The sequence below is a fragment of the Amphiprion ocellaris genome, chromosome 23, assembly GCF_022539595.1.
Source record: "Amphiprion ocellaris isolate individual 3 ecotype Okinawa chromosome 23, ASM2253959v1, whole genome shotgun sequence".
NCBI classification, from domain to species: domain Eukaryota; kingdom Metazoa; phylum Chordata; class Actinopteri; family Pomacentridae; genus Amphiprion; species Amphiprion ocellaris.
In genome coordinates, this window is record NC_072788.1 from 544,891 (window position 1) to 572,433 (window position 27,543).

Consider the following 27,543-nt stretch of genomic DNA (forward strand, 5'->3'; position numbering starts at 1 on the left):
CCAAACAAACACAACTTATGGTGGCACAATGACTTATATACTGTAGACTAATACAACAGCAGCACTCTTTATATTCATACCTCCACTTTGGAGCGAAACAACACAACTGATTTGGTTTTTCCAAACTGCTCCACTGCAGCGACCACGTCACCGTGAGACAGACTCGTACGAACTCCTTGTAGCTTCACCTCATTTGGAGGTAAATTTTCATTTACCTGAGAAAACAAGGAAATGTAGAGCAGATATAAATTTGGTCATGATAACGAGACGACTGAAACAAGCAGATTTTGCAAACAAACACGGAAGAACTTGCTTCGCTCTTCTGAAGACTCGACTTCGCTTTCTTTGCGGTTGACTCCTTCTTTGCCGCATTGGAGGATGATGATGAAGAGGCAGCAGAGGATGATGATGACTTCATCTTGGCCAGCTCAGCCAGTAAGGCAGGAGCCAGAGTTTTAACCACAGTCTCCAGGTCCGACTGACTCGACAGAGACTGGACAGCTACAAGGACAAAGATACAAGGGACAGTCTCAGTTTGGTGGTTGGGAAGTCTCAAAGTTTCTACTGAGAGCTGTTTATCAAGATCAAATGTAGAGATACAGAGAAATATTCAATAGAAACAATGACAATTAATCCACTTTGAGGACAAAATGCCAAAATTTCTGGTTGCAGCTGCTTCCTTTATCCTAAACAACAGTGAACTGAATGTTTTTGGGGTTAACAGGTGACGATGTTGCCTTGGTCTCTGGATAACTGATGTACGTATTTACTATGGTATGTCATTTTATGCAGTCTGTGTAATATCAACAGAATCTGTGAAATGTCAGGATTGTCAATATTCATATTCTTCCCTCATGGACTGATCTGTACAATGTCAATGTTTCTGAGACATCGAATAATCCTGTGCAACACTACTTGTGTATTTCTTGATTATTTTGTATTTTTCGACTGATGTCCCGACATTTCTGCACTGTCCCCTTTGCTGCTGTAACACTGAAAACTTCCTCACTGTGGGATTAATAAGGGATTATCTTACAAAACCTCTGCATTTTGTCCAACCTGTTGTCTGCAGCAGTTTCTTCGCCAGCATCTCTGTGCTGCTCGACCTCTTTCGGTGAGGGGACGACCTCTCCGAGGACGATCGTCTCTCACGACGTTTCTCATCCCTCCTCCTCGGGGAAGATCGTCTCTCGCGGCTCCTTGAACGTGATCGGTAACGGGAGGAGGTGGTTCGGTCATATCGTGGGGAGTTAGAGCGAGACCTGAGGGAAGAAGGAAAATAACTTTAAGGCTCGACTGATCTACCTCCTTGGCTTGTGTACACTGTTAACATTTCACAGACCTGCGAGTGTATCTGGAGCTGTACGGTGATCGTGATCGACTACGTTTCTCTCTCCTACTTTCTGACCCGTGATAGCGGCGAGGGCTGTACGAGCGAGAACGAGATCGACTGCTGCGCCGGTTCCTTCGACTCTCAGAGCCGTGATGGCGGACAGGGCTGTACGAGCGAGAACGAGATCGGCTGCTGCGCGAGCGGGAAGGAATCTCACGGCCGCTTCTCTGGTGACGACCTTGGTAAGTTTGGGCCGAGGATGAAGGTGAGGGCTTGGCATTGCTCCCTGGAGCTCTGAAAAAAGGCAGTGAACAAGGAAAACATTACTGAATAACAGAAAAGGAAAACTGACAAAGATCAGCGGGGATCTCAGCTGCTGTGGTTGATGTTTGAAGACAAAGAAACTTACCTTGGCAATGACGGTACCTCCCCATCCCACTGCGGGTATCTGATGGAAAATATCCAAATACACACATTAAAACAGAAAAGACGGCACATTTTTACAACAAAGGAGTTTCTACACTGCAGAAGAAGCAATTCTGCAGATTATAACTACTAAAACAACACAGGAGGCACCCTAAAGAACTAATTTTTAAGTCCTGATAGGAGTTCCACCAAACTTCCAACATTACAGACAACCAGGAATGATCAAATTTTTTGTTCAAGATCTGATCTGGGTCATTTAAAATTTAGTATCTCCAGATACCAAGTCCCAATCCGATACCCTTCTCCTTAAGAATAAACACTTCAAATACCTACTTCAAATAGCTACTAAAGTCACTTCAATGTATCTGACAACTAAATATCTCTGCAATGCGTTGAGGAAAAAGTTACATTTCATTCTCCAATCTGTTCCTTAATCTTCTGTAGGTGGAACCTTGTTGAAAAGCTCCAGTAGGAAAGTCTGAAATGTACTATTAGAGGGCAGGGTGTACTGTGGCTCTACTAGGAGTTTAACTAGCAACGGGCACCCATGACAAAGATCTCTGTGACACTTAATGACCTCTGATGGCTTAAAATGAACACCATTCTGTTAAAACATGCCTTCATCAGCCCCAATCCAAATTAGATCAGGACATCCCTAGTACACATAATTCTAAAGAAGTGGGTACAGCAATACTTCTCCGTTTTCTGTGCAGTTTTTGTCGAATTCCTCATGAGGCCACATCAAAGATATTCATTACCAATCATTAAGTCTGTGAGATTGTGAAAGTTAAAAGAAAGAAAGACCAACCGTTTTCGGAGAAGTTTGCAGTTTTCAAGGTGAATGCTCGTATTCTGGTGGGAGATCCAATCCTAGTAGTCAGAAGAACAAAGAAATATTTAGATAAGGCCTCATTATCGCCACAAGTGATATCGGCTTCAATGGCTCAACTTTTCTAATTGTCTAGAAACATACATTTTACTACACTTCACAGCCGAGTGAGAAGCATTTTGTGACATTAGTCGCCCGTTTGGATTGTGTTTACATGATGGTTTAGAAGTCAAACATTGATGAGAAACAGGCAAGAAAAAAGAATCCTTTCTCTGTGTAAAAATTCATTGAGGAAATGAAATCCTTTATAATTAAAGCTCACAGCTTGAGTTGAGGTTTAACAAGGGTTTCAAAAAATCAGAACATCATGAAAACGTTTAATATTTTCCATCGGTTATTGAAAACAGTGAAGATGCCGTATATTCTAAACTTATTTTTCTAAAAAGCAAAGGTCGCTCAAGCCTTTTTTGTTTCAAATTGGATGACTGTGGCTTCTAGCTCAAGAAAATCTGAAATCCAGTATTTCAAAATATTAAATTTCTGACTTTCATGAGTACTTAGCTATACTAATCAAAACTAAAACAAATAAAGGCTGATTGCAAATATTAAACTTTTTAAGATGTTCTAATTTTTGAGGATGTGCTAGTTTAAATACAGGAGTCACAGTGTTAATAACATAAAATTAAAAAGGTCTTCTCAGGCTCTGGATTCAGTGATGTCTGGCTCTTCAGTCTTGCCCAATAGTCCTCTTGGCCAAGGTTCGGTTTGGATCAGGACAAACATAGAGAACCCAAGTGACCACATGTGGTGGAGCAAATGGTGGAAAGTGTGGAAGTTGGAAAGAGAAGAAAATGGTGTTTCTTTTATGAATTAGCTGAAGTCTGAAACGTCATCAAAAACAAACAATCCAACAAAACAGAAAAATCCTCTGCTCTGCTGCTCGTGTAGTTCAAAAAGTAATGCCTTCTGTTAAGATAACCAAAATGTAAATGCATCAACTCAAAAAGTGACACAAGAAAGAAGAGGAAAATTCAGTATTTACGGACAAGTGCTTGAAAAGAGTAAAACTGAAAATACAGTGTAGGATAACAGTTAAAAAAAAGAAACAAAAGGAGAGCAGCCATCTTCCATCATCATCTGACACGTCAGTTCTTGAGATTCTTCCTCATCACGCCTTCTTGGCCTTTGGCTCCATCTCCAGCAACCACCTCAGAAGATCATTTTATATCAACAGGGTTTCCACCATAAAAGTTGTTTGGCTCTAGAACTGGCCTAGGAAAGTACCGCTCCTCTATAATTTATCTTAACATACCCAACCGCCTACACAAGATAGCAACTAAGTCTTTTCTGAGGGATCCTATAGTTTCTGTGAAAACTTACTGAAAACGAGGTGCTTGCTAGCTGCACTTTGTTGACTCGAGGCTGGGCTAAGGTGTTAAGTTGGTCTATTCTTCATCACCTCCAGAAAAAGGTCTTTGGCTGACTCATTTCTTCCCTGACACTATACCCATGTGGAAGCATCTGTGTTGCTGACTGTTTGGCTTGCTAACTTATTTCAAGTGGTTAAATTAGTGAGCATTCCAACCATTAAATCTATTTTTACCTGAGTCTCCACAAAAATCATCACTGAAAAAACAAAACAGAATTTCCCACAGGCTACGTCTGGCAATACACTGGCGGAAACCCTGATCAAATTAGAAAAAAATCACTGTAAATCATGACAATGACCATTAAACACCTGTGATATATTCATCTTCAATTACAGATATCAATATAGGGTTCGCCATAACTTCGTTTCTTGAAACAGTTTGGTACAGAATGTTAAGTCTGAATAAATGAAAAATACTTTCAGGGTTACACAATCTCTCCCAGAGTTAGCAATCCAGGATGTCAAGCTTCCTACTTACATGAATTCATAGCAATCATTCCATGAGAAAAATATTTTACAGAACTCAAATAGGCTTGAAAGTAGCAGAATGAATCTAAAAAGTTAACAATCCAATCATGAGAACAAAAATGTAACACAATGAAATAACACAGAATTTCCAATATGGAGAGAGAACAGAGGGCAGTTTTCCACTCACCTTCATCTGAGAACACTCTTTGTTACACAGAGTACAGGTATGTGGAAATATTCTCGGAGAGGCTGCAGCATAGTCATGCATCATGGCAGCCGATGGTAGAATCCTGGAAACTTCCCCCGTTGCTCCACGCTGGTTGCTGGAAGGTGGCATCTGCATGTGAAGGAAGTTCATGAGGCCTGGCACTGGCTGGGGTAGAGCTGGAGGAACAACCAAGGGCCGAGGACCACCGACAAACACCGGGGGTAGAATGGAGTGCGAGGTGCTTGAGCTGCTGGGGATGAAAGAAGGTGGTGGAACTGGACGTGCAGCAGGAAACCCTTGAGGCTGCAACATTTGCCCTATCTGCAATACCGGCTTCTGCTGCCTCACTGGTTGCTGTTGCACTGATTGCTGTTGCACCGATTGCTTGGGTTGTTGCACCGGCTGCTTGGGTTGTTGCACCGGCTGCTTGGGTTGTTGCACTGGCTGCTTGGGTTGTTGCCCCGACTGCTTCGGTTGTGGCTCCGACTGCTTCGGCTGCATCTGCTGTTTTTTTATCTGCTCAGCCACCTTTAACCCTTGTCCCTTAGTGCTACTCTGATCCTTAGAGCTACTCTTGTCATGACCGTCCAAGCGCAGAATGCCAGGTCGGCTCGTATTCCCACCACGAACTACCGTATCAGATGGTTCGGTTTTTGACACTGGCTGCTTATCTGGCCTTGACTCTTGCGTCAGTAGGGGATTGGATATTTCAGGCTTGAAAAGTCTTATATCTGTGTCTTTCTTTGGCAAAGGAAAAGAGAAGGTTGTTTGAGACGTCAGGTCTTGTTGGGTCTTCAACCGTTTAGTTGGATCACTGCTTGGAGGAGTTGCAGAGCTCTGCATAGAACTGTATGAAGAGCTGAGGCTGGCACCAGAACCCCAGGGGTCACGTGAAGGAGCCGAGGTACCGCTTTTGTGACTGCCACTACTGTAAGGATTCATCTGGAACATACTTCCACTGCCACCACTATTTTCTCTGCTGTCACTGGTCCTTCCAATCTCATCCACAACCCCTCCGGTATATTTGCTCGTATGTCCATAGTCAATGACTTTACTTGGCTGAAGAACAGCTGATGACATTTCATCCAGGTGCATCCCTGCTCCTCTGGAACTACTCTGGCTTGTGGTGGGTTTGGGTTCAGGGTAGGGTTTGGACTGATCTGCAGTTGTACCTTTTTTGGCCTTCTGGATACGGATTTGGCGCAAGATGAAAGGCAGATTGTCAGGGGTGATCTGGTTTTCAGGGAAAGAAATTAGATGTTCCAAGTCCTCTTTTTCAAGTCCAAAGTGCAGAAGGATGTTAGCAGCTGATTCCGAAGTGTACTTTGGGTGACTGGACTCTGTTGGGGCGGCAGGTTTGTCTGGACCTGGATAGTCATAGTCACCTAAGCCTGGAATGGACTGCATACCCCGTTCTCTTCCACTGGAGGCATTGAACCTACTGTCGTCACTGCCGGGAAAGCTACACGAAGCAGATGTTGAATAATATCTAGATGAATCATCCTCAGTGGCCCTTTTGTAGTCTTGTAACCAGTCCAAGGAGCTACTGCCACTTTCATCATCAGAATGTCTTTGCCCTTGAGAGGCTGAGGGCATCGGATAGGAGATGCCCCCTGTGCTGGAGGAAGCAAACCCGCCTGTTTGAGTGCCGGTAAAGCAAGAGCCCTGACTGACAGGCTGATGCCTCACCTCCTCCCTGGCTCTGCTAATACGCATGTCTATAGACCCCTCTATTTCCTTGTCTAATACAGGCCTCCTCTGTTTAGGGATGTAAGTCACTGGCAGAGACAGCAGGGACGGGATTGTTCCACCAGAGTTTGCAGGAGTTGCAGAGGAAACTCCAGAAGAGCTGAAGTTGGACCCAGGTCCAAAGTGAGAAGATGTCCTCCGAGGGTCCCTCTCTGGTGGTACACTGGAGTGTCCATACTGCCCATGGGAGGAACTTTGGTTCCCAGAGGCATAGGGGTTATACAGAGGATGGGACATGGTGTTAGCAATCTTCAGAATGTTCAGGAGACTGATGGCTGCTGCAGTTGGGGAGGGGGGTGTTGTAGATATGTACGGTAGAAGGGTGTTGGAGTTTGCTGTCAAGGTTGCAGCTCGGCCACCAACAGCAAAAGCGTTGTTTATCTGCGTCAATGCAAGTTGGGCTTTCAGATGTGCCAGCTGCAAGGATGAAGCCTGCCGTCCGATCAACAGTGAGGTCCCTGGGAGCCCTCCAATTAGAGGGCTTGCTTGTGGCCCTGAAGCAGGGGCACAATGCTCCAAGCGCAAAGAAAAGCTGAAAGGTTAAAGAAAAGACAGGGATTATTTAAAAGGACTGGGCTTCAGCGTCTCAGATCGGTGAAATCCATCATCTGGAAGGTGTTGTCTTGATTTGCCCGCCCTGGTGCTTCCTGTCAGATACACATTCAGTCCATCAATATAATTTTATGGTATTCACTAACAACATTTAATATATTTCGTGGTAATTGGTTAATAAAAATATTGATACCAGTAATCGGAAAGTGTCTGATATTGGCTTCAGTAATCAGCTAGGCTGATAATCTGTTGATCCTAGAGATGTACACTGCAATAAAATACAAAACTGTCGAGGCAAGACAAATACCCAGTTCAGATTGGCTTTAGCTCAGCCTTACAAAACACAAATTCCAGGTAAATTTTTTAAAAATGCCATCTTCTGATGTATTGGGGAAACCAATCTGAACCTCCCCCACCCAAAACAAAAAAAACCCCAGGGCCATTAGGCAAATAAAGTTCACTCCCGTACAACTTCTGTCTCACTATTTCTGACCAGATACTTTAAATTTAGATCACTTTTTTCCATGGACATCTTATTTCTACACTTTATCGATTGACTGGTGATTTTCCAGAACTGTAAGCTTGTGTCTCATCCTACAATCCTGTTATTATTGACTGTGTTGAGTTCTCATCCAGGATGTCCCAGTGAGTTTTTTTTGCTCCTAATCCAATGAGAGTAATTTAATATTTAGTATCCGCTGATACCTGGTGCCATATTCCATGATAATATACAGTTTAGGTTTTGTAGCTTGGCTGTGGTTCTTGGTTACGTCATCAGATAGATTCTCTTACTTTTTAACACCACAAAGTAGGTACTTCGGTGTTGAGAAGCACACAGTGCTGTGGCGGTTAAGCAGGGCCACCATGACAAAGTCTTTTGAGGCTTCATGATGTCCATGTACTAAATCAAGTGGGGGTCAATTCCTATACCCCAGTGGCAGATATCATTTAGAATTTGGTAGATATAATTTTGCAGCCTGTATTGTGTGCCTACAGCTTAGACAGGAATATCAGTGCAAAATCAATGAAAATGATACTGACTTGGGCTTAGGTATCTGCAAAAATCAAATATAAAACTACTTTGATCAGGCTTGGGACACAATTCTCGTAAGCCTTTAAACTCACGGACAGGACATACTGTATAGTGTTTAATGTCTCACAAATACCTCATGCTATATGCCCCAAACCCCCAAAAGAATTAAAACAATATTTAGATACAGCATTTATGCTTGTTTCATGTTTTAATAACTCACTGCACTGCACAGATCTTAAAAGTGGACGCTGTGGTTACATGGTTGATGCAAGTAATTGTTTTAAAATTCTAATAATGTTCTGATTAAATGCTCTTTATGATTTCAAACTACTGTATAACTGTGTGACTGTGAATTCATACAACTCAATGAGCTCAGTAAATTTCCATGGTTAACTCCGGCCATGAAAACATCACAAGTTGGCTTTGCAAACAGCCGGTTGAAATTGGCTGCTCAGAAACTGATAATGCCACTGCGAATCAAACATCCTGTAACTCCTGGTAATGTAAACCATTTATGTGCCTGTACAAAAGCTAAACTGTTTCCCATATTACCAGTCACTTGTTCAGACTGTGCTCTGTTCATGTTGACTCATTCCCACCAGTTAAACTTTGCTTTGACTTGAGAGACGACTGAGTGTTAATTTGGAGAAGTTAGGATTCCACTGAAGAATTTTCCTGACAGTAATGAATCGTACAGAAAGGATTCAGTTGATGAAGCTGCAGTAACACAACAATTAGCCAAGCTATATTTCAGTAATTGTAAGTTATCCTTTAGAAAACAAAGTTTTTGCAAGACTAGTGCTGACCACACACATGAATAAACATATTGCCTGAAATGAGATTAATGACAAAACATGTTTTTATTTATGCTGCATTCACAATCAACACAATAACATTTCAGATAGAGCCCTGGAGACATGGGCTATAGATTGACACCATCTGACCAATCAGAAGAAGCCCCAGCTAGCCATGAGCTACCCCCAGATCAGCTGGTGGCAGTTTGGTGATGGCTGCGAGGCTAGCTAGCATGGGGAAGGGGAGGAGGGCGAAGAAAATGACCTGAGCAGTTTCTGTTCAGCTTACAGCGGGGATGTTAATTATTAACTGTTAATCAATAGTTGACTAGTTGTAGTACCTGGCTGTTCCACCAGGTGAAGCCTTTTACCGTTCATACTACAGCACCTTCAGGAGGCATCACTCAGAGTAGGGGCAGTTCATGTTGGAAAGCACAAAGCATTGTGGGAGATTAGCGAGGAAAAGGCACCATGACAAAGTCTTCTGTGATGCCGAATGGAATGCGCACACTTTAAAAATGCCACAACTGTGTGATAGGGACCAAATTTGGGACGAACAAATACCCGAAACATTACCACAATATGTTTAAGTGAGATATAGAAAGAACAGAAGCTGGAATTGTTTTTAAAATGTAAAATGTGTCACAAGATATAATTGTGAATGAAGCGCTGAGGTGCTCCAGAGGTGACTCAGCCTACAAACGTTATTCTCCAGGTGCAAGGGAACTCTTTGATACGTAATGCAGCAACAATCACATAATAATTATATCTGAGTGGAAACGATATGAAAGAGTGTCCATTCACAATGAAGTCCATCATCTCAAAATTTGTTGAAATATAATGTCTTTTTTTTTGCATCTTGTCATTTCTTAGCAAAACAGTGGGACAGTGGAGCAGTGGTGGCGCAACAGTTAAGTCTCTGGACTACTGATCAGAAGGTCAAACCCTGATGCTGCCACTGTCGGGCCCTTGAGCAAGGCCCTTAACCCTTCCTGCTCCAGGGGTGCTGTACTATGGCTGACCCTGCGCCCAGACCCCGACTGGGATAAGCGAAAAGCAACATTTCACAGTGCTATAATGTATTTTTGCCAAATTATGAATTACCAACACCTTTCTTACCGTTGCACATGTGGCCAATCACAGCCTGAGGGTGTCAGAGGTTACAGTTTATACTAGAAGGAAGGGGTCTAAAGACCTCTACACACTAAGGGGGGCACCTCACGATTTGATAACGATTACAATTCAGGGGCTACAATTCGATTATAAATCGTTTATTGATGTATCTTTAATTTATGTATATTGTATGGTAGGGCTGGACCCGAATATCCAAATAATCAGTTGTGACGGTGGTATCCGAATATTTATTTTGAGATCCGAATACCCCCCCCCCCCCCCCTCCCGTGGACAATGTCGCGTGATCTGTATTCGTCTCATCAATTCGCCCAACATTACGAAGAAACGTTCCTCCGTTTCTTTCCCCCCCTCACGTCGACTCACGTACATCGTAGGCTGAGATTCAGCTGCGTTTTCATCGTCAATCTGCACAGAGCAAACTTCGCGTTGTGCCCAAAGATTATGACATTCATGTTGTACAGTGGAGCAAGCTGTGAACTTATAAGATTGTTAAAATCACACAGTGTGTAGAGGCTTTTAGATGCCATCCAACCATTCGACATGCAGCTCGTACAGACCATAAACTGACTTCAACACAGCATCCGCCTATCGGTGAAGCTGGGATGCATGAAATCGGCTACCGACTTTAACGGTCAGAGCGGTGACTTCCAGACCAATCCCAACAGACTTATTCAACAAAGCAGTTGAAAAAATGCTGTAGCAGATATGCTTTCAAGATGGAGGCCTGAAGGAAGTTCTACGTCTACGGAGAATGGAAGAGCAATAAAACGAGAGTTCAGTCGACACCTCTGAACTGCTCTTACACTTTAATGTTGACACCCAACTGTGATCAGGCAAGTGACATGACCAAAATATGGGAACTCTCTTCAATATATACAGGCTACAAGTTAGGGTGACCAGAAATTTTTGGATAAACTCTCTTTGAGCATTAAAGTAGCGTCACATCATAGAAAAGAGGAGTTCACAATGTACCAACGGCTTGTATTTTGGTAATGTTGATGCTCCCCGTGTTTGGTGAGCCAAGAAAAGCTTTCCACCCTAGCGGACACTAAAGATGTGTTCAATTTGAGTCGATAAAAAATGCTTCATACGCACTTTATCCCTGAGGCCAGTCATCAGGGACCTTATGGGAAGTTAGAGCCACATTTAAAGAGAAAAAAAAACAAGAAAACAACCTCCTAACCCGATTCATTTGTACTATATGACACAATGCTGGCCCATTAAGCTCTTCGACTCCTCTCACTGGGGTCAGTGTTGTGTCATAAAGTAATATTCTGTCAAATTTATATTGCCTAGTTTATATACATCCACAGCTGCTTTAATCTCGGTCAAACAACTATGGTTAAAATGTCTCTTTTTTAGCTATGCTTATGCCTCTGCATTACTTTCCCTGCTCTGTGCCTTTGATTAAACTGATCTAGGTCTTTTAACCTGTCGAAATAGCTTCATAAAGGACCACTTCAGTTCATATGACTCACCAAAAAGGGTCTTCTCCAGTCACTGAATTGTTATTAATGCATTGAAATAACTTGACTTCATTCATGAGGATTACTTTTGAAAGACTACAGCAAACTGGATAACAGCAAAAGAGACGATTGCTCCATTTTTTTTTTTTTTTGAAAGTATACCATCCATAGATGATGATGATAATTACAATCTAAACCAGCTCTGTCAAACTCATTCTAAGTTCAGGTTCCACATTCACCCCAGTTTGATCTCCAGTGGACCGGACCAGTAAAATCACAGCATAATAACCTATAAATAACCACAACTCCAAATGTTTCTTTTGTTTCAGTGCAAAAAATCATTTTTGTCAGACAAAATAAGAACAAAAACAAGACAAAATATTACAAAAATGAGACACAAAACGACAAAAGAACAATGACTTCTGATCAAAATGACAAAAAACAGCCAAAAAGAATGACAAAATATAGCAAAACGAGACACAAAACAACAAAACAGAGAAACAAAGCAACAAAAAATAGACAAACGATGCAAGTGAGACAAAAAGGAAACACAAAACGACAAAAACATGAGAAATAACAAAAGTCAGGCAAAAAATCCCTGCAAAAAACAACAAAAACAAGAGAAAATATTACAAAAAGAGACACAAAATGGCAAAAATGAGAAAAACGACAAAAACAAGAGACAAATCGACACAAACATGGGACAAACGACAAAAGTCAGGCAAAAAAAAGCAATAAACAAGAGAAAATATTACAAAAATGAGACACAAAACAACAAAAACAAGAAAGAAAACAAAAATGAGACAAAAAAACCACAAGCAAGACCAAAAGGAAACGCTAAACAACAAAAACATGAGACAAATGACAAAAGTCTGACAAGACAAAAAACAACAAAAACAAGACAAAATATTACAAAACGAGACACAAAACAACAAAACTGAGAAACAAAGCGACAAAAAAAACAGAGAAACGATGCAAGCAAGACAAAAAGAAAACACAAAACAACAAAAACATGAGAAATGACAAAAGTCTGGCAAAAAACAAGACAAAATATGACAAAAATGAGACAAGACGACAAAAACAAGACAAAATATTACAAAAATGAGACACAAAATGATAAAAACGAGACACAAAACAACAAAAACATGGGAAACGACAAAAGCGAGGCAAAACAACAAAAATAAGACAAAATATTACAAAAATGAGACAGAAAATGACAAAAGAACAATGAACAATCTAGTATTTCACTTTCTGATCAAAACGACAGAAGTCAGATTTTAAAAAAGACAAAAACAACAAAAATGAGACAAAATATTGCAAAAATGAGACACAAAAGAACAATGAAAAATCTAGTATTTGACTTTCTGATCAAAACATGTCATGGTCTAGAAATGATTTTAAATTTATAGTTTTACTAATTTACAATCTGCAGTTAATGACTTCTCTAGAATTTTTACACTTTGAGGGCCGGATTGGACCCTCTGGAGGACCGCTTTTGGCCCACGGGCCTCATGTTGGACACCCCTGGTCTAAACAATAAATAGCTTTACTATATCTGCATTCTGTGACCGTTTGATCCAGGTTAAAGCAGACGTTTATAACCACTGTTTCTGCTTTAATTCACCGTGTACATCTGTCCTGTTAACTATGAACCTCCAGTCTGTGTATTTCTGTCCCTCGCCAGGACCTATTTGATGCCTAAATGTCTTTTTGGGGCCTATAAAGTGCGTTTAGCAGCTGAATGTTTCTCTACCTGCGAGCTGCGCCAGTTGCTGCTAGCTGCTAGCTGGTAGCCTCCAGGGGCCCGGCTACAACCTGACGACATTAACCCGCTCCACAAGCACCGAACACTGCTGGAAACTAATGCGCGTCGTTCCTTGTCACTTATATCACCGTCATTTTTTACATACCGCCCGCTATTTGTGTGTTTCTGGCATCTTTCTGGCGATCAACCGTTTCTCCGGACAGGATTCCTTGCAGCCGAACGAGTTAGCGTCTCAAACTGTTAGCACGGTAGGGGCCACGTGACGTCATGACGTACGACTCCAGCGTGGGGAAAGGCCGCCTTCAGAGTAAAAGCACGACATCAGGACATTAACATCCTATATTGTGAAAATCCATTTTTAACCCTCCTGTTGTCTTCATTTACAGGCACCAAAAAATATTGTTTCCTTGTCTGAAAAAAATCCCAAAATTCAGCAAAAAAATCCCCAAATTTATAAAAATTTGCAAAATCTTCAGGAAGAAAATCCCAATAATTCCTTAAAAGTTTCCCTTAAAAGTTTTATTTTTAAAAAAAAATCCCCAAATTTGGCAAGATATAAAAATTTTAAAAATAAAATTGTAAATATTTTCAAAAAATGAAGAAAAATCTTCCAAAAACTCCTAAAAATATCTAAAGTGATTCCATATATATCAGTTAAACTTCTAATATTTTCTTTAAGAACATTCACATAAAACTCAATCAAAATCCAGCGAATTTCGCTGGATTTTGATAGATTTTTTTGGGAACTTTCTTAAAGAAACATTTTTTTAACATTTCTTTTTTTCCACCAATAAATGTTCAAAGATTTCCCAAAAATGTTGAAAATGTGGACATCAGAAGTTTCATGGTGAAAATATTTCTTTTCTACATTTTCAAACTTTAAAACGGGTCCGTTTTGACCTGCAGGATGACAGGAGGGTTAAATCATCATTACACAACACAAGACTGTAGAACAAATCACAGATGTAGACCCTTTATGCCAGGGGTGTCCAACATGCAGCCCATGGGCCTAAAACGGTCCTCCAGAGGGTTCAATCCGGTCCTCAAAGTGTAAAAATTCCAGAGAAGACATTAACTGCAGATTGTAAATTAGTAAAACTATAAATTTAAAATCATTTCTAGACCATGACAAGTTGTTTTGATCATAAAATAAAATACTAGATTGTTCATTGTTCTTTTGGCATTTTGTGTCTCATTTTTGTAATATTTTGTCTTGTTTTTGCTGTTTTTATCATTTTTTCTGACTTTTATCATTTGTCTCATGCTTTTGTTGTTTTGTTTTTCATGTTTTTATCATTTTGTTTCCTTTTTGTCTTGTTTGCATCATTTGTCTAATTTTTTGTTGCGTTGTTTCTCACTTTTGCCGTTTTGTGTCTGATTTTTGTAAAATTTTGTCTTGTTTTTGTTGTTAATTTTGTCTGTCAAAAATGGTTTTTGCACTAAAACAGCGAGCGAGTCATGATGAAAAACATCCTTCAAATTGATGGGTAGGATTACTGCACATCTCAACAAGTCAAGAAGTTCAAGGCTTCACTGCCTCATTGGTGTTTGTTTTGGTGTTATATCCATGTATAAAGGCTTAGAGAGCGATGGAGTGGATTTACAATTAGCTCTAAAACCTCCTCAAAGACTTTCTCACTGTCTACAGCATCTTCCAGGAACAATGATGGATTTAACATCTGGAACATTTCCTCCTCTGGACCAGGCTCAGCATCCATTACCATGGTGACGAACCATTGTCATAGTCCCAGAAACTCATCTAATGTGTTTTAAGATCATAATTTCAAGTTTTTGGACTGAAACACCAATTAAACCGACACCATCTCCTGAGTAAGACTCTCATCTGGAGAATGAGGTTTTATGCAAAATCAATTATCGGCAGCTAAAAGCAGAATTTCTCTCTAAAATGTTGGAAGATCAAAGTGGCAGCCAATGAAAAACTGAGCTTTACTTCACTCTTATTATTTTACGTTTACCTTAAACTGGCTACATGAAGAATCATTTATTAATTTAACAATTAAGAATTACAGGAAACGGAAAATTTGTCAGAACAGAGAGAAAATGTCATGTTGGTTCTGAATTAAAAGATAAACAATTTGAACAGAGAATGAAGAGTTTCATTGATTTTCTGACTTTAATAATCACTTTTAAAGTTGTTTTAGTTCGAAAAAAGGGCCAAAAATAATCCTGTTGTTGCATCAGTTTGTGTGACGCAGGTTTGTTGTTACGACAGCTTAATTTTATTTGTTATTCTTCTTGTTGTGCACAGATTTAGCGTATTCAGTCTGTTTTATTATCATATTTCAGTGACAAACAACCACAGAAATCTTAATGTTTCCTTTAGTTTGCATTAGTAACAGAGTGTTACTGGATTTTATTTTATTCAAAAAGCAGGATAAGTGTGTTTTCATCATTCTACCACAGGGCGGCGCCACTTTCACAGCAGTTTACTTCATATTTTCAGCTCCCAGAGGGTCCCGATGGATTTAATCATTGTGAATCTGCATCTCTAAAACATAGTCTGAAAGATAGATATGAGTTATTCGTGTATTTTAATTTCTGAGCCTCAGAACTTCATCAGTCCAGCAGATAAACACCTGAACTATTAGGAGGAGAAACATCTGAGTTCTGATAAAAACTGACAGCAGATCAGTTTAAATCCATCCAGGTGTCTCAGTCTGAAGAATAAATCTGTTAACTGTTCATTTTCTCTATAACCAAACAACCAACCAAAACTGCAGCAGTTTAATGACATACATTCCTAGAAACAGTCATTGGTTCCCTGGATGTATTTCTGTTTCAGTTTGGCCAAAACTACTTAACAATTGTCCAAAATGTCACATAATTTGTCCAGAATGAAAGCTTAAAAAAAGTCAGAAAGGAGCTAAAGATTGTTCAAAATGAATCAAAGTGATACAAACTGGCTCCAGAGCTTTCCAGAACAACAAAAGGTTTCTCAGAATAACTCAAGAATTGGTTAAAAATGATTCAAAAGTGGTCTAAAATGACTCAAAAATGGTCCAAAATGGTCCAAAGTGACTCAAAATGGCTCAAAAATTATCCAAAGTGACTCAAAAATGGTCCAAAATGGCTAAAAAAAAAAAAAAGGCTCAAAATGACATGTCCTTCCTGAGTGTGACTCCAAATTTTTCAATACATTTTAAAAACTGCAGCAGTTTAATGTCTGTGACATAGTCGTGGAAACAATCACTGTTTCTGATAATCCACCAGAGAAAATTGTAAAAAGTGGGTAAACTAGTGTTTTTTCCAGTGTGTCCTCCTTTAGTCGAATTACACTTTAATATCTATCAGATAAAGTTACGAAAGCCCAGAAAACAAAGCAATAAACATTTTGTTCCTGTGAATAAAACTAAGAATCAGTCAGGATTTTGAGGATCTAAGGAGACAAACACCCCCTAAAACTCTTCATTTCTGAGTCAGCCGACCATGAAGCTCAGTAACAGTCAGAGAACCTGATACGAGCTGCAAGTCTTTGATAATGAACGGTGTTGACTTTACAGACTGTTGAATCAACAGTTTATCAGAGGTGATGATGAATATTTTCATTAAAGGATGTTTCTCTGTTGGGTATTGCAGCAAATTACTAATTTATCCCCTTTATACCCTCCCCGGGACCGCAGGGCTTAACACCCCACCGCAACCCAACAGCTGACTGGCAGCGCTGGCTGAGGACGGCAGCCAAAACAAGTCCGGTTTTATTTTCAGCTGTCATCAGTTCCCTGATGGAGGCTCATAGCAGTGACCTCACCGCCGAGCACACGTATGGACAAGCAGGGACACGTATGGACACGTATGGACACGTATGGACACGTATGGACACGCAGGGACACGTATGGACACGCAGGGACACGTATGGACACGTAGGGACACGTATGGACAAGCAGGGACACGTATGGACACGCATGGACACGCAGGGACACGTATGGACACACAGGGACATGCACGGACGCACAGGGACACGTATGGACAAGCAGGGACACGTATGGACAAGCAGGGACACGTATGGACACGTATGGACACGCAGGGACACGTATGGACAAGCAGGGACACGTATGGACAGGTATGGACACGCAGGGACACGTATGGACACGTATGGACACGCAGGGACACGTATGGACACGCAGGGACACGTATGGACAAGCAGGGACACGTATGGACACGCATGGACACGCAGGGACACGTATGGACACACAGGGACATGCATGGACGCACAGGGACACGTATGGACATGCAGGGACACGTATGGACACGCAGGGACACGTATGGACACGCAGGGACACGTATGGAAACGTATGGACACGCAGAGACACATATGGACACGCATGGACACGTATGGACAAGCAGGGACACGTATGGACACGCAGAGACACGTATGGACACGTATGGACACGTATGGAAATGCAGGGACACGTATGGACACGCAGAGACACGTATGGACACGTATGGAAATGCAGGGACACGTATGGACACACAGGGACACGTATGGACACGTATGGACACGCAGAGACACATATGGACACGCATGGACACGTATGGACAAGCAGGGACACGTATGGACAAGCAGGGACACGTATGGATATGCAGGGACACGTATGGACACATATGGACAAGCAGGGACACGTATAGACATGCAGGGACACGTATGGACAAGCAGGGACACGTATGGACATGCAGGGACACGTATGGACATGTATGGACACGTATGGACAAGCAGGGACACGTATGGACAAGCAGGGACACGTATGGACACGCATGGACACGTATGGACACGTATGGACACGCAGGGACACGTATGGACACGCATGGACACGCAGGGACACGTATGGACACGTATGGACACGTATGGACACACAGGGACATGCATGGACACGTATGGACACGTATGGACACGCAGGGACACGTATGGACACAGAGGGACATGCATGGACACGTATGGACAAGCAAGGACACGTATGGACACACAGGGACATGCAGGGACACGTATGGACACGCATGGACACGTATGGACATGTATGGACACGTATGGACAAGCAGGGACACGCAGAGACACATATGGACACGCATGGACACGTATGGACACGCAGGGACACATATGGACACACAGGGACATGCAGGGACACGTATGGACACGCATGGACACGTATGGACACGCATGGACACGTATGGACACGCAGGGACACATATGGACACGCAGGGACATGCACGGACGCACAGGGACACGTATGGACACATATGGACACGTACGGACACGCAGGGACACGCTGACATGTGTGGAGACATCAGATCAGTTTTACATCCACTGCAGGTGTCCCGACAGAAACACCAAGAGAGTTCATTCTGTCTGCAACCAACGGACAGCAGACATTAGAAAACAGTTTTTCCACAGAGTGAATCATGTCTATGAGATGATCCTGGTATCTTCTGTGTGTAAAAATGCTCCTTTCATTGTCTAGAACTTGTTCTGACCAACCACCTATCACACATGCTGATATGAGCCTGGAAAGTTTACCCACAATGCACTGTCTAAAGTTTGGTGTCAGTTTTTCCCAAAACTCAGATGTGTTTCTCCTCCTAAATGTCATGGTTCTATCTGCTGGACTGATGGGGTTCTGAGGATTTCTGATCCTCCTCCCTTCATGTGGACCCTCCTCTGTGGACTGAATGTAGACAGTAAATGTGGTGAACTCCGTTGTCCACAGGGAGTGATTTGGTCTTCAGTGTAAACAGCTTTAACTCGTGTTAAAAGAAGCTCTGGTACTGAGGAGAACTGCTTGAGGTCAGAAAAATGTCTCATAATAACTTTCATTAATGGAAGTTGTTGCTAACGTGATCTGCAGCATCTGCCTCACCGTCCCTCAAAGACCAGCTCAGATTTTCTCAAAGAATCTGGATAATTCCTGCTGGACGAAACCCGAGTCCCCATCGGTGACGACGGACGGGAAGTGCTGCCAAGTCTAAGGAGGAATGTGAAATCTCAAATTAGTATCTGAGCATCTCCAATGCCGGGTATCTGTCCAGAAGAAACACCGATCTGGTTTCCTCGCCATGTGGGCAGCGGAGACTCACCGAGGAATGTCTGGGAGTCCCAACAGGACGAGGTGGTTCAACAAAGAGCCTGGTTTACTGGGGAGTCCGATTATTAATGTGTTTTATTTGGATGAAACATTAACGTGATGACTTTGGCTGGTCTTGTGTTGCTAGTTAGAGCTGACAGATTACACTGTGAAGGACTTAGAGGGGATCTGTTAGCAGAACAGTCAGAGTTATGCTAGAATTTGTCTGAAATCAACTAAAAAAATCTGAATTGGTATTTCCAAAACTACCACAAAGTCCATTAAAAAAGGACTTTTCACCACAAAAAAAAGACCAAACGTCCAAAAAAGGGGCCAAAACTACCACAGAGAAACACAAAATCAATTGGAAGATTTTTACTCATTTTTTGAAAATATTTACAAGAATTTTCTTGCTAAATTTGGGTGATTTTTTAAAATTAAACTTTTAAGGGAAACTTTTAAGGAATTATTGGAATTTTCTTCCTGAAGGTTTTGCAAATTTTCAGAAATTTGGGGAATTTTTTGCTGAATTTTTGGATTTTTTTTCAAACAAGGAAACAATATTTTTTTGGTGCCTGTAAATGAGGACAACAGGAGGGTTAACTGAGCAGGTTTCTACTATTTGGGGATCTGGATCAATGACGGCTTTATTTAGAGCATATTGAGCACTTGGTGAAAAAACTAAAGGTTTGGTTGGGTTTTTATGACTGGTTCTTGTGGTTCTAATGTTAGATAAAATGAAGAAATAAGCAGGTGTGTGACAAATGTTCCTCCAGTGGTTCATGGCTGGGATTCCAAATGACTGCTTCCAGATCTCATGATTTGAACTTGAGTTTCTCAACCTGAATAACTGTAATAAAACATTCTGAATGTAAACAATCATCACTGGGCAGCTTTAGATCTTCCTGTTGCTTTAGTGACTGAAGGATGCAGGAAACACTGTGGACTAAAAGCTGAAAACACCCTGACCTTGTAGCAGTCACACATTTAGCCTACACTCTGCCCATATGACCAAACACCTCGTAAATGTCTGGGAGGGTTTGGCTTTTTGGAATCCGGCGTGTGTGATTGTCCCAACAGGTGGATTTAAGAGTGCAGCTGCTTAGTTTTATTCGTTTCGTCTCACTTTTCGTCTCTTTTTCCTGCCGCTGGGCGTTATTTCATGTCTCTTTAACCCTCCTGTTGTCCTCGTTTATGGGCACCAAAAAATATTGTTTCCTTGTCTGAAAAAAATCCAAAAATTCAGCAAAAAAACTCCCCAAATTTCTGAAAATTAGCGAAACCTTCAGGAAGAAAATTCCAATAATTCCTTAAAAATTTCCCTTAAAAGTTTTATTTTTAAAAAATCCCCCAAATTTGGCAAGAAAAGTCTTGTAAATATTTTCAAAAAATGAAGAAAAATCTTCCAAAAAATCCTAAAAATATCTAAAGTGATTCCATATATATCAGTAAAACTTCTAATATTTTCTTTAAGAACATTCACATAAAAATCAACCAAAATCCAATGAAATTTGCTGGATTTTGGTTGATTTTTATGTGAATGTTCTTAAGAAACATTTGTAACATTTCTTTTTTTCCACCAAAAAATGTTCAAAGATTTCCCAAAAATGTTGAAAATGTGGACATCAGAAGTTTCACTGTGAAAATGTATTTTTTTCCACATTGTCAAACTTTAAAACGGGTCAGTTTAACCCGCAGGACGACACCAGGTTTAATGATGTGCTTGGTCTTTTGTGGAGTTCACATCAGCGTTTCTCAGCGTCCTGCTCCCCGTCTGCCGTTAACACGTTTACGTGGCGATCAGGTTTTGCCGCCGACAGGTTTCACTTCAGCACCTCATGTTAGAGAGCTGGACGTCATTTGTTCTCAGAGCATCAGACATTACAATGACCTAATAATAATAATAATAATAATAATAATAATAATAATAATAACAATAATAATGGCTTTAAGTTACAAATGAGCTGGAAGCTAAACAGAGGTCAGACATCTGATCATGGTGAGCAGGAGGTTCTACATCTGGTGGCTTTGTTCTGTCCTGCAGCTGCTTCTGACTGGTCGGAGCTTTGGTAATGAAAAATTAGTCAATTTATCCTTCAGTTTTTATTCGTTGTTCCCCAGCAGCTACCACACATGCCCAAACAGCCCGAGAAGCCACAGGTGCAACTTACCTGCCCTCCCCAGGTCACCCAGCACCCCAAGGAACCTCATGTGCTGCAGTTCCCCAAGGTCCTCCAGCGACCCCGGGTGCCCAAATACTGGCACCAGCGACCCCAGGTGGCCCACTATCCATTCAAGAAGCCAGGCTACCGGCCCAAGGTGCTACGCCAGAAGTCCCATTAGACCAGTCACTAACCTTAGTAACTTCATGACGTGAATCTGTCTGTCTGTCTGTCAGCATCATTCCTCTAAAACAGACCAACAGATTTGGATGAAATTTCTAGGGAAGCTCAGAAATGACACAAGGACCAAGTGATTAGATTTTGGCAGTGATGCAGCTTATAGTCTGGATCCATGGATCTGTTAAAGATTTCTGTATCATTGTGAGATAGCAGCTCAGCTGAGGACTTAGCTGGACTTATCCATTGGAAATCATATATCAGAACAATCCTATTGTCTGTGGAGATTCTCAGTCATCCAGGTCACTGTGATGTAGGAGCTTCAGTGGAAATCAACTGGACTTCTCTGGTCAGTTCTTGAAGATGTTCCTCCTCTCATCCAGGATGGGAGGTAGAACATCTTCAAGAACCTACCAGAGAAGTCCACTTGAACCTTTTGAACCTCCATCAAGTTGCTACACTTAAGTTAGGAAGCCAGCTTGAATTCAGTTTTAAATCAACTAACATAGGAATTAAAGTTTAATCAGGTTTGTCTAAACTGATAAATGAGATTGTTAATGATGTTGTGAGAACATGTTTAGAGGATGTTAAATGACACCTGACACCGATTCATCCATCCATCCATTATCTATACACTGCTTAATCCTCACTAGGGTCATGGGGGGGCTGGAGTCTATCCCAGCTGACTCAGGTGAAGGCAGGGGACACCCTAGACAGGTCACCAGTCTGTCACAGGGCTACATACAGAGACAAACAAGCACTCTCACATTCACACCTACGGGCAATTTAGAATGATCAATTAACCTCAGCATATTTTTGGACTGTGGGAGGAAGCCGGAGTAGCCGGAGAAAACCCACGCATGCACAGGGAGAACATGCAAACTCCATGCAGAAAGATCCCGGGAAAGCCGGGACGCGAACCAGGGATCTTCTTGCTGCAAGGTGAAAGTGCTAACCACTACACCACTGTGCAGCCCGACACCGATTCAACAGTTAATATATTTTTTTGAAATATTGTGCTGTGAGTTTGTGTAATTTGCCAGTTTTAATATCTTTTATTATCCAAAATACATATTTATCTATGAATCTATGAGTAAAATGTCGGTCTCGATGAATAAATTCTGCTCATGTTTCTCACAGAGGAGCTTCCATTCATGAAGCTCTATAAATCCTCTTTTTCTCCTGACAGTTGGCTCGGTTTGTGCCGGACTCATCGGGCCGTGAGGAGAGTTTCTGGGTCAGATTCAGGTCGTTCAGTGAGATGAATGTGGACGGGACGTCACAGTGCAGAGCCTGGCCTCGGTGACGGGCGGAAATAAAGGCGGCTGCAGATCCAAAGATACTGAAGGACACGAGAAGGAATCACCTCGCTGTGAACTGGAGTCAGCATCTTTTAAAATAAACCCAGCGTCCCTCGCTCTTCTGTATTTTTAGCCTCTTAAAAAGTTTTGAAGCGAGTCGCCACATCAGCTGATCTGGTGTCGGAGAGGCAGCGTGCTTCAACGGTGATGAAACACGAAGCCGCGATGATGTAACTCGCCTTCAAGAACCTGCCAGAGAAGTCCAGTTGAATCTCCTGTAGGTTCTTGAAGACGTTCATCTTGGATGAGAGGTGGAATGTCAGAGGTGAACATCTTCAAGGACCTACCAAACAACAGTCCTGTTGTATCTCTCTAAATGATGAAGAAGTTTTCAGGTGAAGCAGGGTGACGGTGGTGATGAAACACAAAGCCGTGATGATGTAACTGGACCTGCACACGTTAACGCAGCGCTATGTGATGCTGCGTCACCACGATTTCCCACCGACCACTTCACTGGAGCTGCCAAGGACGTTGTACAACACATATTTCTGAGATTCTGCATCAGAAGATTCACTCTAACGGTTCGTCTGTTTGCTGTCTGGTGATAAAGAGCGACTAGAAACCTTAAATATAGAAATGCCGTCACATGAATCTAAATCTGAACAGAAACCAGTCTGATAAACACAGCAGGTGATGTGATGAAACCTGGAGGGAAATAAAAAGTACTTTTCACACACATGGATGCTGCTATATCCAGCAGAGAGCTCAGACCGAAGCTATTTCACACCTTTTATAATAAAACATCCACTGTTATCCCTTCGGTTTACCTCCAACCCTCCCTCACGGTGTTTCGTCCCCTTCATACCATCAAGCCTCGCCTGTCCAGGAAAACTATTACAAGCTGCTTCGCCTGCTTTGTCCAGAACGACCAACAAAAAGTCCAGAGGGACTCAACAATTGTCCAAAATGACTCTCAAAGTGTCAAAAATGACTTAAAAATGTTCAAAATGCTTTAAAATTTGTCCTAAATGACTCAAAAATGTCCAAAAATGTGGGCAATGTACCTCAAATTTCTGCATTAGTTGGTAAAAAACTAACGTCGAGTTGAAGGGACTAACGGAAAGTGGCTTTATAACTTCATTTTTCTCATCCTCGAGGTCAGGATTTAAAGTCGACTTCGATGGTTAACATATTAATGCTGCATTGACTTCGTATTGTGTGTATTTCTAGCCTGTATTTCTGCTAGTTTCAAACTAATTAAAGTTGAGGTAATTTATTGAAATTGGCTTCAGAACTTCAAGCCCTTTGGACAAGTTTTAAGTTACTTTCAGTTGTTTTACACAATTTTTTGATTAATTTTGAACAATTTATGTTACTTTAGACAATTCTTAAGGAGGTTTAGACAGGTTTTGAGTTAGTTTGGACAATTTTAAATTATTTTGGAAAAGTGTTAAATTACTTTAAGTTATTTTAGACAGGTTTGGGGTCATTTTGGACAATTTTTGTGTTATTTTAAACCATTACACTGAGAGTAAAGTGCAGCATGGCTCAAAAACAGTGATCAAGTTCAAGATTTCCAGCCTCTTCCTGAATCTACATTCTACAGAATATTGTCTTGGATCAACAAAAACCATCAACACAACAGTTTAACTCTGTCTTTCTGTGTTCTGACAACTAATGATGAAACTATATTCAACCAACAAACCACACTGAGTAACAGGAGTCAGTTTTTCCTCCACAATCAAAAAGTTTTTACCAGTTTTAACTAATTTAGATGAACTTGTCCAGGTTTGTTAAGAGACGAGGACTTAAAAATGAAGTAAATAAGTTAATTTCATTAAGTTATTACAACTAGAAAACACTGAATCAATGGATTCATGTGTCTCTGGTGAAGACGAGAGGTGGTTTAAACCAAAATTAAACAAACTGAAGTGAATAAAAGCAAAAGAATCCAGAAAAAGAACACAGACTGGAGCTCTGATTTGACCTTCAGAGGTGGTTAAACCAACAACAGCTGCTCTGGTGACACTGAATGAGAAGTCTGACTGTAAAACAGCAGAATGATTTACACCAGGACACCGGAGGAACGTCTCCATCCAGACAGGCCTTCTGGAAGGGATTAAAAAACATAAGAAACACCACACTGATCTTATTCTGCAGAGAAATCCTTCAGTCTGAAACCCAAAACCTGCCAGGAGGGTTTCAAAGGCCACAAATACAGCATTTAGCAGCAGCAGAAACTGTAAAAACTGAAAGGATCATTGGATTTTAAACTTTCTGAGTAGTACTGGACGTATTATGTGTTAATATATAAAATTTCAGTCATTTTAAACTAGTTTTACGTTATTCTGTACAATTCTTAAGTAGGTTTAGACATGTTTAGAGTCATTTTGGACAATTCTATATTACTTTGGACAAGTTTTATGTTACTTTAAGTTATTTTAGACAGGTTTTGGGTCATTTTGGACAATTTTTGGTTTATTTTGGCCCATTACACTGGGAGTAAAGTGCAGCGTGGCTCAGAAACAGTGACCTGCTCAGAGTTCAGAACCATCTTCAACCAAAAGCACAGAGTTTGCTGCGACAGTAGCATAACTGAGCTGCTATTAACCTTTTCTACTACCAAAGTAGCTCCACATGATCTGTTCTGCTTCAGTTTTGTCCTTTGTTTGCTTTTCAGTGCCATCAATCAGCTGTTATTGTCCACATTCACCTCCTTCTACCCAAACACCTTAGTTCTTTGGCTACATTTCTGTACTTTTTCAACCATTCACACCTTTAAAAATGATATCTTCCACTGGTTTCAATGAAACATTACCTGATTAAAGCTTAGATCCCTTGAATGAATGTGTAGAAAGCTGAAAACACATTCCTTGGGTGGTGCATGCATGATGAGACGAAAACGTTTAAAGCCTTGGATTTGGACGGATGAACCGCCAGCACATGCATGTATAACCGTCACACATAGTTGTCGTCTTGTTTTCGCTCCGTCTCGGCGGGTGCACCCGGGTTAATGCCACAGGACTGTTTCACACGTGCTAATTGCCCCATATGCACACATGGACGTAGAAGAATGTGGTCGCTGCTCAGTCACTGCACAGGAAAAGGCTGAAAGAGACGCTTTTTGTACAAAATGACAAAAATGAGACACAAAACTTCAAAAACGAGACACAAGACCACAAACTACATGCAAAACAATACAAAGTGAGACAAATAATGACAAAACAAGACTCAAAACTGCAAAACTGAAACATAAAACAATAAAAATGAGACACAATACATCATAAATGAGACACAAAATGAAAAAACAATACAAATTGAGACAAATAGTGATAAAACAAGACACAAAACAACAAAAACAAGACATGAAATGATAAAAACAAGACCCAAAACTTCAAAAACGAGACACAAAACAACACAAACAAGACAGGAAACAACACACAGTGAGACACAAAATGGCAATAACAAGACACAACTTCAAAAATGAGACACAAGATATTAAAAATGAGACACAAAAGAACAAGACATTTAATAACAATCAAGATGCAAAACACTACAAAGTGAGACATTTAATGAGAAAACAAGACACAAACTTGAAAAATGAGACAGGAAACAACCCATAGTGAGACAGTAACTCCCTTCCTGCTGTGTTGAGTGTAAAAACGGGACTGAAACATCGCTGCATGCATGCATGCCCAGAGAAAATAAAGGTGTCCTCACCCTGGTGCAGGATCGATGTTGCTGCTGGATGTTGGGCTGCTTCTGCTGGCTGCAGACTTCTGCTGCTTGCTGCTGATCTTGGATGAACCTCGGTCCTTCTTTTTCTCCAACATGGCCTCAGATGCCTAAACACAATCACACACACATAGCACTTTATTCACACTCACACTTCCGCTGTAATCCCACAAGAATAAATCCAGAAGAGTCGAGGCGACCCGCCTGCTCCAGCATGACAACAACCACACTAACTCTGGAGAGGCTGAAGGAGGAGGATCTCTGCTCTGGAGGGAGGAGATGGGAGGTAAAACAGACATGTTTCACTCACACTAAAAATAGACTAATGAAGTCGCTGCAACGCCACCGGAGAGACGCTTCAGCTTCCACTGGAATATTTCAGGGTCATTTAAGTAGAAAATCAACCAAATCTCCTCCTCAGAATCAGCTGGTTCTTCATCTACAGGAACTTTATTGAAGCAAAGTTCTGCCTTCAAACTATGAATATTTTCAGATCTACAGGACCTTCAAGTCCGTTAAGCTGAATCTAGATGAACACCGATGAAGTTCTGAGGATCAGAAATGATCCTCCATCATTTCTGATCCTCAGAACTTCATCAGTCCAGCAGATAGGACCATGACATTTAGGAGGAAAAACACACCTGACTTCTGGTAAAAAGTGCAACTAAAGTGACTAAAAAAGCTGGAAAATCGCCATAAAAATGACCAAAACTACGCTGAAAGGTTCAAATATGTCAGGACAAACACCCAAAATTACCACAAAAAGGACCAACACTATCACAAAACACATGAAATTACCCCAAAAAGAGTCAAAATTTCCCTGAAGCATTCAAGTATGACAGCAAAAACTTGCAAAATCACCACAAAAACAGCCCCATTTACCTAAAGAATGGACCAAAACTTCCACA

At 41.2% G+C, this 27,543-nt stretch overlaps 1 protein-coding gene across 2 annotated transcripts in view; it reads right to left on the reverse strand.

Annotated features, from left to right (window-relative positions):
* The window catches only part of LOC111570899 (uncharacterized), a 51,788-nt gene extending 24,946 nt beyond the window's left edge, over window positions 1–26,842 (reverse strand). For both annotated transcript variants that reach the window (XM_035949804.2, XM_035949803.2), the window contains exons 1-8: window positions 26,621–26,842; window positions 4,673–6,974; window positions 2,568–2,629; window positions 1,743–1,781; window positions 1,343–1,627; window positions 1,060–1,262; window positions 314–501; window positions 81–215 (exon numbers count right to left, since the gene is read on the reverse strand). In XM_035949804.2, coding sequence (XP_035805697.2) covers window positions 81–215; window positions 314–501; window positions 1,060–1,262; window positions 1,343–1,627; window positions 1,743–1,781; window positions 2,568–2,629; window positions 4,673–6,974; window positions 26,621–26,733 — 3,327 coding nt within the window. In that variant the 5' untranslated portion in view covers window positions 26,734–26,842. The remainder of the gene's footprint in view (window positions 1–80; window positions 216–313; window positions 502–1,059; window positions 1,263–1,342; window positions 1,628–1,742; window positions 1,782–2,567; window positions 2,630–4,672; window positions 6,975–26,620) is intronic.
* Between the last annotated feature and the right edge of the window lie 701 nt (window positions 26,843–27,543).